The sequence below is a fragment of the Mus caroli genome, chromosome 1 (assembly GCF_900094665.2).
Source record: "Mus caroli chromosome 1, CAROLI_EIJ_v1.1, whole genome shotgun sequence".
Taxonomy (NCBI): Eukaryota; Metazoa; Chordata; class Mammalia; order Rodentia; family Muridae; genus Mus; species Mus caroli.
The window spans coordinates 48,215,047-48,226,646 of NC_034570.1; the positions used below are offsets into that span (position 1 = coordinate 48,215,047).

At 37.8% G+C, this 11,600-nt stretch overlaps 1 protein-coding gene across 8 annotated transcripts in view; it reads left to right on the top strand.

Moving 5' to 3' along the window:
• Ccdc150 (coiled-coil domain containing 150) overlaps positions 1-11,600 on the top strand; it is a 98,632-nt gene that overhangs the window by 43,335 nt on the left and 43,697 nt on the right. For all 8 annotated transcript variants that reach the window (XR_002378901.2, XR_002378903.1, XR_002378905.1 and 5 more), the window contains 2 exons: positions 2,462-2,575; positions 10,423-10,494. Coding sequence is in view for 4 of the 8 variants with exons in the window: in XM_021173989.1 (XP_021029648.1) it covers positions 2,462-2,575; positions 10,423-10,494 (186 nt within the window). In the remaining 4 variants the exon portion in view is untranslated. The remainder of the gene's footprint in view (positions 1-2,461; positions 2,576-10,422; positions 10,495-11,600) is intronic.

Below are 11,600 nucleotides of genomic sequence, written 5' to 3' on the forward strand. Positions count from 1 at the left end.
GCACTCTCTGCAGGCAAGCTCTCCTCTTACAGGGAAGGTGCACAGATATCTGGTGTTCAGACCTCCCTTCTGGTCGAAGGTGAAGGCCCAAAACAGAACCTTTCCCAGAAGCTGTGTTGCTTTGGCCTGTCACAGAAGCTGTTAGCTTCTGTGTGCACACTCTCACCTGTGCAGACTACTTTTCGGTGGTGTCCCTGAACCACAATATCTCCCGCCATTCCTGAGGCAAAAGCCTCTCGGGCTTGGTGGACACCTGTCCTCTGGCCGGGTAGGTGGTCGGATGTCTGGAGCACCAAAAGAGGGCTGCCTCAGAAGCTCTGTGGTTCCTGCCTGTCCCAGAAGCTGTTAGCTTCTGTGTCAATATGAGTCTTAATAACAATAGTTTCTTTGGACATTAAGATTCATAAGTCTATTTTTTAAATGCATTTGGTTGTTTTGAGTCTGCATTTCCATATGAGCTTTTAGGATGAACGTTTCCAGTTTTGTGAGAAAGGACAGCTGCAGTTTTGATGGACTGTGCAGTAACTCTATACATTCATTTGGGGAACATTACAGTTTTAATACAACATTCCTTTCTTTGTCATGTATAAATTGATTAGAACTTGTCCTGCAGTGTTGAGGTGGGTACAGGCACCTTGTGCTGTACAATTCTGGTAAGCTCCTCTCATGCAAATGAGAAAATGCCCTTATACATTTAGTTTTTGGGAAATTTTTGTTATGATACTATTTTGAATTTTGTCAAATGTTTTATCTGGAAATATTGAAGTAATCTTAAGGATCATGTCCTTTATTTTACTATTATATATTACATTCTTTGATTTCAAATGTTTTTTTTTTTTCAAAAGTTGCCTTATATCCCTTAGATACATTCCACTTGGTCATGTGATACACACCTCTTTGTAAGTTGTGGGTTGGTTGGTTGAGTTTTTAAAATCTGTTCATAAGATATATTGTTCTTTATTTTTATTTTTGTATATGTTAACTTTGATTTTGGTGTCAAGATAATTTAGCCTCTTAAAATTATCTGGTAAATCATATTTTTGGCTAAGACTTTTTGAGGGGTTTGTATCAGTTCTTCAGTAAGTGTTCTTGTAGTATTTATTAGTGAAGCCATCATGTTACAGTCTTTACTTTGTGGGAAATTTTTCTTGTTTTTCTGCTTTATATTACTACTGATTCAACCTTCTGTTGATGATCTCTTCAGAGTTTTGTCCCCCTCCCCTCTGTCTGTCTGTCTGTCTGTCTCTCTCTCTCTCTGTCTCTCTCTCTCTCTGTCTCTGTCTCTGTCTCTGTCTCTGTCTCTCTCTCTCTGTATGTGTGTGTTTTTCTGTTTGAATTTGTTTCAACAGATATGTTCTTTCTAGGAATGTGTTCATTCCATCTAGGGTGCCTAGCTTGTTAGCATACAGTTGTTCTGACCTCATACATGTTTATTTCATGAGACTAGCAGGAATGTTCTCTATTTCACTACTATTTAGTAATTTGTTTCTTCTGTGTTTTCCCTTAGTTAGTCTAGCTACCTGCTTTTTGCTTTCAGTTATTTTCCTGTACTTTAATTTGTGCTCTACTATTTATGATTGTACTGTTTGCTTTATGTTTAGCTTGTTTGTTGATTTCTAGCTTAAGTTTTAGTTTTATTAATTTTAATGTTGTTATATTATAGTTGAGAACATACTTTAGATGATTTTGGCCCTTTCCAATTTATTGATAGTTGCTTCATGACCTAGCATATCATAGAGATTGTTCCATGTATACTTGGAGGAGTTCTTCTCTTCAGTCTCTTAGTTAATAGTATTTCTCAACTTCTTGCACAAGTTCAAGCCAGATGGCCCCAGCACTGAGAGGGGAAGTGGTCATACCCTTAACTAAGAAACTATGTGAAATTGATATCTTCTGGCAAAATAAAAATTAGTTTTCTCCAAAGGAGTTTCACTGAATGTATTAGCCACACTCGGGGAGTGGCTAATACTCGGGTATTAGCCACGCCCAGGAGTGGTTGGCCAACACAAAACAAACAAAACGATCTTGATGGGGTTTTTGTAGACTATTGCCTCATGATACTTTGCTTGGGCATTTATTGTTGTATTGGTCTTCTGCTTGTATATTTTGGCTTATGTTTTATGGAGGGTTCTTATGTGTGTTTCTTTTTTTGTTTGTTTTTAAGAAAGAAAGGCATGGAGTTGGGTGGATGGGGAGGTTGGAAGATCTGGGAGAAGCTGGGGAGGGGAAAAGCATGATAAGAATATAACACGTGAGAAGATTTTTTAAATAAAGTAAAAGTTGAAAGAAAATAAAAATAACTAGTTTTGAGCATTCTAAAGCTGTCAAACAAGACTCATCAAAACACCACTCTTTGAGATGGGAAATGTGAGCATAGACTCCCTTCCAATTGTCAATTCAACTGTTATTTTAAAATATGATTTTTTTAAAAATAATTTCTTTTCTCCTTTTGTTTTCAAAGGAAGACATTAATGTGTTGAATCAAAACCTGCAGACTCTAATGGAAGAAAATAAGCATCTAACAGATAAAATGGCTTCCCTTGAACATCACAAAGCCACTTCTGACTACCAAGGGGTGGGTATAAAAAGGTCAGTCTAGAGGAGGCAATTGGGACAGCTCTAAGTGATTGTCACCAGGGATCAATAATACTGGCAAACAGAAATGGACTTGATGTTTTAACATACTTCCTTTTACGTAAATAATGAGGAAGAAACATGTTTCTTACCTGTTTTCTCCCATTAAGCAATCAGTAATAAGTGTGATTTCTAAAAGCTGCTTGCCAAGGTCAGTGCATTACAAATATATGGTGCTCATCCTTACAGCATCTTCAGGTGAAGAGGACTTGGAGATGATCATTCTCTAAGCTAATAATCTTTTTATGTGGTTGGACTTCTGGAGAATTTTTAGGACATGCAAGGGATTCTTTAGATGTCACAGAATAGCCTAATGTGTTCTTTTCTATCTAAGATTAGTTTTCTACTAAGCCCTGTCATAAATTGCTTATTACTTCAACGCTGAAGAATTATATAATCTAAATCTTATGCCTTTTTGGCTTTTGAGTCCGACTTTCTTGCTATCTATTTTGCCTGTGAGAGATAACATTTAATCTCTTAGAGCCTCAGTTTGTTAATCTATCAAAATGAGGATAATGGTACCATGGCTATAAAAGTATTTGAGGATTAAGTTAATACATGTAGAGTGTGAGGCAGATGGTTTTAAGTCCTTAGTTTCTGAGGTGTCATGGACAGTGGGAAGTCTGGCAGTACCTATTGGGATAACAAAACCCATTAATTGTGATTCCTGCTATGATCTTGCTCCAAGATTAAATATTCAGTCATGTCCTTTGCCTATTATCCAGGCCTCTGCTTGCTTTGTCTAGTTATCTGTAAGGCCACATCTGCCTGCCCAATTTCCTGAGCCCACTGACACTGTCAAGTTTATGGACTCTTTCTACTAGTGATTTTGATACATCTTATCAGTTATTTGCTTAGTATTAATTCTTTCCTGTTCTTCCTGCTCCCTGTTGTTTAATGTCTCATAGTTATAACTTATACCTCAGTTGTGGCTTGAGTTTTGTGTCTACCTAGAATCTTTTCCATCAAACCATTGCAGAGTGTTTCAGTGGGACATAAGAGTTTGAGCTATGAAGCTGGGCTGTCAGGATTTGTTTTTGGCAGTTTTGCACTTTCATTAAAATTATTGCTAGCCAATGCTAGCAATGCATTTTTGTTTGTTGGGACGTAAAAGTATTAATTAGGGGTAACTTGTAGTATGATTTCTTACTGGCCTTTAGAGATATACTTTGGGACTGCATCACATCACAGACTTCATATTAAAGCCTGATCTTGCCAGGTTCTCAGGATTGCAGGATTTAGTGTCAAGTGCCCATCGTAAAGCTTAGCATGCAATGTGCATGAAAAAATATTACTATTATTTTCCCCCATATTGCCTAGTTTTAGCTTGCCCTGGTTTGTTTTTTCTATCGTTGTGACAAAACAGTATGACCAAAAGCAACTTGAGGAAGAAAGGATTTTATTTCACCTTAACACTTTACAGTCCACCATGAAAAGAAGTCAGGGTAGGAGCCTGGAGGTGGGAACTGATGCAGAGACCAAGGAGTGCTGCTTATGGGTTTGCTCAGTCTGCTTCCTCATACAACCCAGGGCCATCTCCTCAAGTGGCACCACCCCCAGGGAATTTAGACTTCCCACATCAATCATTAACCAAGAATGCCCTATGCCTTCAGTCTAGTTATATAGAAGCATTTTCTCAATTAAGCTTCTTAATTGATGTCATGCTGATAAAAAAAAAAAAAAAAAAAAACCTAAATGCCACAGAGGTTTATTTCTGCCATTTCAGTCTTTAGCAATGTTAGAATTAAGCCAATTACTACATGTGCTTACTTACAGAGGAACCACAGTAAGAAAAGGGCCACAGGTAGGAAGGTTGCCATTCCTGAGACCAGGCTGAGTGACAGTTTTCTCCACTTCCCTTTGGATTTTTAATATACCTTTCTAAATGGAAGCACCAGATATAAATAAAATTATCTATGCATGTAGGACTTTGATGAAATAAAGTTAAATAATTAATCAAATATATTATTGCTTTTAATTTTTACTTTTTACTTTATAGATTCTTCTGTCACAAAATATATCTTGATTAGTTTCTCTTCCCTTTCCTCCTCCCAGTTCCTCCCCAACCTCTCCTCACATCATGATCCACTCCCTTCTGTCTTTCATTAGAAAAAAGAAAAGCAGGCTTCCAAGAGATATTAAAATACAACAAAATAAAATATAATAAAATAAAGTAAAAATTACCACATCAAAGTTGGACAGAACAAACCAACAGGGGAAAAAAAAAAGAGGCCAGGAGAAGGCATAAGAATCATACATCCACTTGTTTGCAAGAATCAGGAACCCCATTAAAATGCTGAACTGGAAGCCATAATATATATGCAGAGAACCTGGTGCAGACCTGTGCAGGCCTGCTGCATGCCACTTCAGTCTTTGGGAGTTCATATGTGTGTTGCTCATGTTGGTTCAGAGGGCTTTGGTTTTGTTGTTTTGGTTTGTGTGTGTGTGTTTATGTGTGTCCTCCATTACTTCTGACTCTTCCACTCTTTCTTCCTCCTCTTCAGAGGGGTTTCCTGAGTTTGAGGGTAGAGATTTGATGATGACAACCCATGTAGGGCTGGCTGATTGTTCCAAGGTGTCTCACTCTCTACATAATGTGTGTCTGTGGGGCTCTGTGTTTGTTCCCATTTGCTACAGGGGGACATTTCAAGGACGCTAGTCAGCCTTATGTCCAAGACTAATATTTTATTTTCAACCTGTATCATTTTTTTAAAATGAAGGTATACTTATAAAAACAGCATTACAATAGTCTAATATCTCTAATTTTAAAATTCTTTAATAGCTTTTGTTAACTTTCAATCTCAAAAGATGATTTTTAAGGCTGAGATACAGCTCAGTGGATAGAGATCTTGCCTAATGTGTACAAGGCTCTAGGTTTAGTTTCCAGAACTGTAAGAAAATATCCTAGAGCCAGGGATGGGGGCCCATGCCTTTAATCCCAGCACTTGGGAGGCAGAAGCAGGTGAATTTCTGAGTTCGAGGGCAGCCTCGACGGCAGAGTGAGTTCCAGGACAGCCAAGGCTACACAGAGAAACCCTTTTTCGAAAAACCAAAATAATAATAATAATATCCTAGAAAACAATTTCTGGGTATTTGTATCAACTTTCCATCATTGTGCAACGTGCCCTACAATACTGTCAATATAGAGAATTACTTGGGTTCATAGTTTTGGCTGTTTCCATGATTAGTTGGATTGTGGCTTTTGAGCCTTTGTAAAGCAGAACAACCATGTAGGGGGTGTGTGGCAGAGGAGCTACTGTCCTCTGAAAAGATAGAAAGGCAGGCTCCATGTCCTTGTTCAAAGGGCACACCCCAGTGGTCTAATACACTTCCACTTGGCCTCATCTCTTAGAGATTCTGATGCCTGTGGCTAGTAGCCATGCCTTACACATTCTTTGTGGGGCACATTTCAGATTTGAGCTGTGGGACTGGTTATCCTTGCTAACTTATCTTTCTTAAAGTAATTTTTTTAAAGATTACTTCTTGATTTTCTAAGTACTGCTGCTTTTGTGTGTCTAAAACCATATTCTAACAGACTAAAAATTTTAATATTTGTAAACTATATATTCTAACAAACTAAAAACTAATATTCTAAAAACTTTTGTGAGTCAAAAACTATATATTGTAACAGAAACTATCATTTTTCTTTGTATGCTATTTGTCAAGTGATTCTCCAGTTTTGTTTTGCTCTGTTTATAATACCAAGGTTATCTAAGCAAACGCTAATTTCATTTGTGTTCTTCACATGGCAGAGTCTGAGGTGTAGATTCATTTGGGTAATGTCTAATTTATATTCTCCCATTATTTAAAGTGCAGGAACAATTTAGTAGCCTGTAAATAAGAATTTAAATAAGCACCTAACATCTTTTATTAATTTTTAAAATTAAAATGTAATTACCTCAGTCTTTCACTTCCTTTTCTTCCCTTCTAACCCCTTCCATGTGCCCTCCCTCAGACCCCACACATCCTCTCAAATTGATGGCCTTTTTTCCTTTGATTATTAATGTTTCATCAGTCTCTCTGTCGGTGGCCAGCTCTGGTGGGGGGTTTCTTCTTTCTTGTCGGTTCTTCTTTTTTTTTTTTTTTTTTTTTTTTTTTTTTTTTTTTTTTATTAGATTTTTCTTTTTTTTTTTTTTTTTTTTTTTTTTTTTTGGTTTTTCGAGACAGGGTTTCTCTGTNTAGCCCTGGCTGTCCTGGAACTCACTTTGTAGACCAGGCTGGCCTGGAACTCAGAAATCCGCCTGCCTCTGCCTCCTGAGTGCTGGGATTAAAGGCGTGTGCCACCACGCCCGGCTTGTCGGTTCTTCTTGAGGCAGTCGAAGGGGTAGAGCATCAGCGGGTTAAGACTTTGTCTTATGAGATTCAGGGGTAAGACTTTCTCTTACGAGACATTTGGGGTTGCTATATTATAAAAAGTTTACTTACCTAAGTTACTATGCTATTGTAGCTGACCTGCCTTCTGTGATCCTCTGAGGCCAGAAACTGCAATTTCTGGCACTTAGCACCTCATCCTAAAACAGCAGGAGATTAAGTAAAGGATTGATTGCTAGAGCCTTGTCTCAATTGTCCAGATGCCTTTTACTTGTAGGGCTAGGGGGAAGTTTGGAGCAATAAACTTCTATTGAACCAGAAGAGAGTAACACTCGCAGAAGGAAAGACTTACATAAGCGAATACGCGTAGTCTCACATAAGTTCATATACAGATTCATGCATGCTCATTTATTCATTTATACATTTCCATGAAAACCCAGTTGGGCCCAGCTTGCATGCATTCTCACAATTACATACTTACACACTCATCCATACTTATATATGCATGTGGAGCAAAAGACTGAGCACCAGTGCAGAAGGAACTCACTCATTCTGGATGAAAAATGCGCTCCAATCTTTATTATATAGAGAAAAGGCTTCTACCCTTTTAATGCTAAATGAATTAAACCCATGTTGGTTTGTTGCTTTTAATAAGACTAAGCCTGCCTTGTTCTTGCCCCATGGTGAGAAGCCTGCCTGCTCCTGCTCTCTGCAGTGTCTTCTTTTTTCCTCTTTCCCTCTGCATTCTGCACATTGCTCTCTTAGTATTTTAAGTTACCTAGTTTCTAAATTATTTCACTCTGCATTCTTCCTCTAATCTTGCTCTCTCCTGCTCGGATGTCACAATAATGCTCTAACTCTCAATGCCTTTCCTCCCAATGCTGTGCCTGTACTTCTAAGTGCTTGAGTTCAGTTTTGTCTGAAAAGTGTTCTGTCTGAAAACTTCCCCTCAGCTCAGTTGCTCTCTCACATCAGTTCTCACCTCCGTTCTTCTGAGTTCAGTTCTGACTCTTCTCTTCTCCTCAGCACTTAAAACATCTTTCAGAAAACATGATTACATGTTACAGAATTCATCACAAGTTCACACAAAAATCAATCATAAATTGAAATAGAAATTTACAACTGAGAATGTTTACATGCATATCCATTAGGAGTAATTATCTGGCTAAACATCCATCACCTTTCTCAGCTCCACAGGTTCACTGAAGGTTTAAAATCATTATTAGTGAAATTTTGTATAGATTAAACCCAGTCAATATTTTATTTTCTATCCTAGCACCTATAATAAATTGTTAGTTCCCTTTTTTTTTAGGACCTATAGGTTTTTTGTGGGGGTTTTTTGTTTGTTTGGTTGGTTGGTTGGTTGGTTTTTTGGGGGGTTTTTGTTTGTTTGTTTTGGTTTTTTTGTTTTGTTTTTGAGACAGGATTTCTCTGTATAGCCCTGGTTGTCCTGGAACTCATTTTGTAGACCAGGCTGGCCTTGAACTCAGAAATCTGCCTGCTTCTGCCTCCCCAGTGCTGGAATTAAAGGCGTGTGCCACCACCACCCCGGCAGGTTTTTTTTTTTTTTTAAATGAGCTTTGGTTAATTGTTTTACAACCTCTTGGAATGTGCTCTGAGCGGGAGAAAGTTGGGTTATCATCTAAGAGAAATTAACTGGTGACACTTGGGAGACTAGCAGAAAAGGATCTAATAGCAGCCCCACTATAATAGAGCTTATTAATTACAGATATAATTTTAGGAATTCTTATAGGATAATCATTAAAATTTAAGTCATCTATTTATCTATAATAAATGTCACTACAAGACAACACATCTTTGTGGATCTGCAGAGATTTGCTCCAAAGGGATGTGCTATTACTTAGTGATTGTTTATATATGTTTAATAATAACAGGGAAAGCATATTAATAGCAGGGATCTTTTCTAAAATGAATCCCTTACAGCCTTGCTTAATAAGGATGCACCTGTCACAGATTATATAACAATCCAAAGCAGGCCATTTCAAGATGATCACCTACCTGCTAGTTATTAGCTTGTCCCATTATGACTCCTGACATCTGTCTGTCTATGTAGATAAATAGATACCACACATATGTAAATATAGCCCACTTCTTTTTAATATGTCTTACATGCATTTGATTTATGGCTGACCATCGTGTACTGGGTGACAGATTAGGGACTCATTTCTGGGTAATCTCTTTTTGTCAGCAGTCATCAGTTGTTGCTGTTCTTTGTCTAGGGATGAGACCCTAGGAGATTCCCCCTGCTGAATTAACACCTCTATTGATATTGCCATTGTTCAGATCTCTACTAGGCACCCATATTTTTTGAGTTATACTAGGTATCACTTCCCTGCCATTTCTAGGAGACAATCTGGCAACAGGCTTCCATGTTCTCTGGCTCCACAAGCTTTCTGCCCCTCGGCTGTGATGTTTTTTTGAGCCTTCAGGTGTCGGGGCTGTGTTGTATAGATGTGTCAGGGATCATGTCCATTGTATCTGGGATCCTCTAAATGCATTCATCTTCACTTAGAGCCAATTGTAGGGGGGTTTGTAACAGTCTCCATTTGCTGTAAAAGGAAGCTTCTTTGATGAAGAGTGAGAATTGCACTTATTTGTGGGCATAAAGATAAGCTTTAGAATATGGTTAGGAATTATGCTGATCTAATAAAGTGATAGTGATGCTTTTAAAATCCATGACCTCACTAGATCTGGAAGTTGGATAGGTTTGTAGGATCAGGCATGATTTTCCTCCCATTCATTGGGCTATGAATCCAGTTAAACAGTTGTTGGTTATCACTGTGATATGGGTGCCATGACTGTACTTTTTATGATATCTTGCCATGCTTGTTTTAATTCATAGGAATCAGGATATGACTGTTCATTGCTTCCCTTCCTTGGCAACTTACACAGTACTTTTTGCTACTATGAAAGCTGAACCACAGGAAAGGAGATGTTCGAGTTTAGATCCAGTTCAGATTTATCCAGTCATGTGTCTAAGTGTGTGGTATCTTCAAGATAGGTATTTACCTCCAAGTTCTGAGAGGTAATTTTTAAAGCTGTGATAACTCAATGGTCTTCTACTGCCAGAGTTTGTGGTCATTGTTCCTAAGATACGTATGGTCCTCTTCAAACAGCTTACAATCACTATTACAACCACACCACATCAAGGGAAACATATCTACCAAAGATTAACAAATCAGAAGCAAAGAAAAGAGGAATGCAGGTACAAAGGACAGCATACTCTGAGACTCCTACACCTTTGTATCTTCATTGGCGAGCTCCATACATGTTTCTGTCAGCAAATGATTTATTGTCTAGGGGAAGGTTTTATAGGCTACAGTACATTGCAAGTAAATTTTGATATTATTTCTGTATAAATAACAATATTAACACCTGTTTTAAAAGGGAGGTGATAATCATGTTGTATGTAAATGGTAACGGTATATGTGTTTGATTTCTCACTTTGCTCAACAGAAAGTGGAAAAGGCCTTGGAAAAAATTACTGATAGCAAAAATATGCTCGCCTATGAAAAGGGGAAACTCCAGGTATGAGATTTATCTTCCACCTTTTGTCTGATGTTTGAAATAGTAGTTGTTGCATGGATTAAATATACAGACTTTTAGAAAATCTCTGTCATTCAGTAACTCTGTAGCCTCCAATCCTCCTTAACATCATTATCAACCAAGTGACATCTGCTCAAGAACCAATGGTGTAATAATGAAACCACAACCCATTCTCTGTCTAAATCCTTGTAACAGCCATCTTGTACATAGCCATGGTGTTAGAGCATAGAAAAAAATCCCTGACAGATTTGAGTCTGTAGTGCTGAGTAGTGTGGTGAGATATAAGTGAGTATGAAGGTACTGAGCGATGGTTCCTCCCATGGTAACTACACTACAGAAAGTTTGTCACTAATGTGGCTGAGCCTGACTTAAACAACCCTAATGGAAAAACTAATCTCTAATCTCTCTAATTTGTGAGTTCTAAGTCTTAGGTACACATTAGAATCAGGTGAGATTTAAAATAAAGAAAGTCCCAGTAGTAGGAAATGTATATTTCTTTTGAAACACATCCAATAAGAAAAAGAAGATGGGAGGACTCATAGGAGATAATAATATGCAATAAGTTAAAAAGTGTTAATGGTAGAATTTAGAGTGGTTGACATATGCATACTCATAGAAAGGTCTTTTAATGAACAACTTCCTAGACAGATACCAGGTACCAAAGTTACATCAGGATCAGATTAACGATCTAAACAGCCCCATTTCCCCTAAAGAAATAGAAGCAGTCATCAATAGTCTCCCAACCACAAAAAGCCCAGGACCAGATGGGTTTAGTGCAGAGTTCTATCAGACCTTCAAAGAAGACCTAATTCCAGTTCTTCACAAACTATTCCACAAAATAGAAACAGAAGGTACTCTACCTAATTCATTCTATGAAGCCACAATTACTCTGATACCTATACCACACAAAAATCCAACAAAGAAAGAGAACTTCAGACCAATTTCCCTTATGAATATCAATGCAAAAATACTCAACAAAATCCTTGCAAACTAAATCCAAGAACACATCAAAACGATCATCCATCATGACCAAGTAGGCTTCATCCCAGGGATGCAGGTATGGTTTAATATACAGAAATCCATCAACG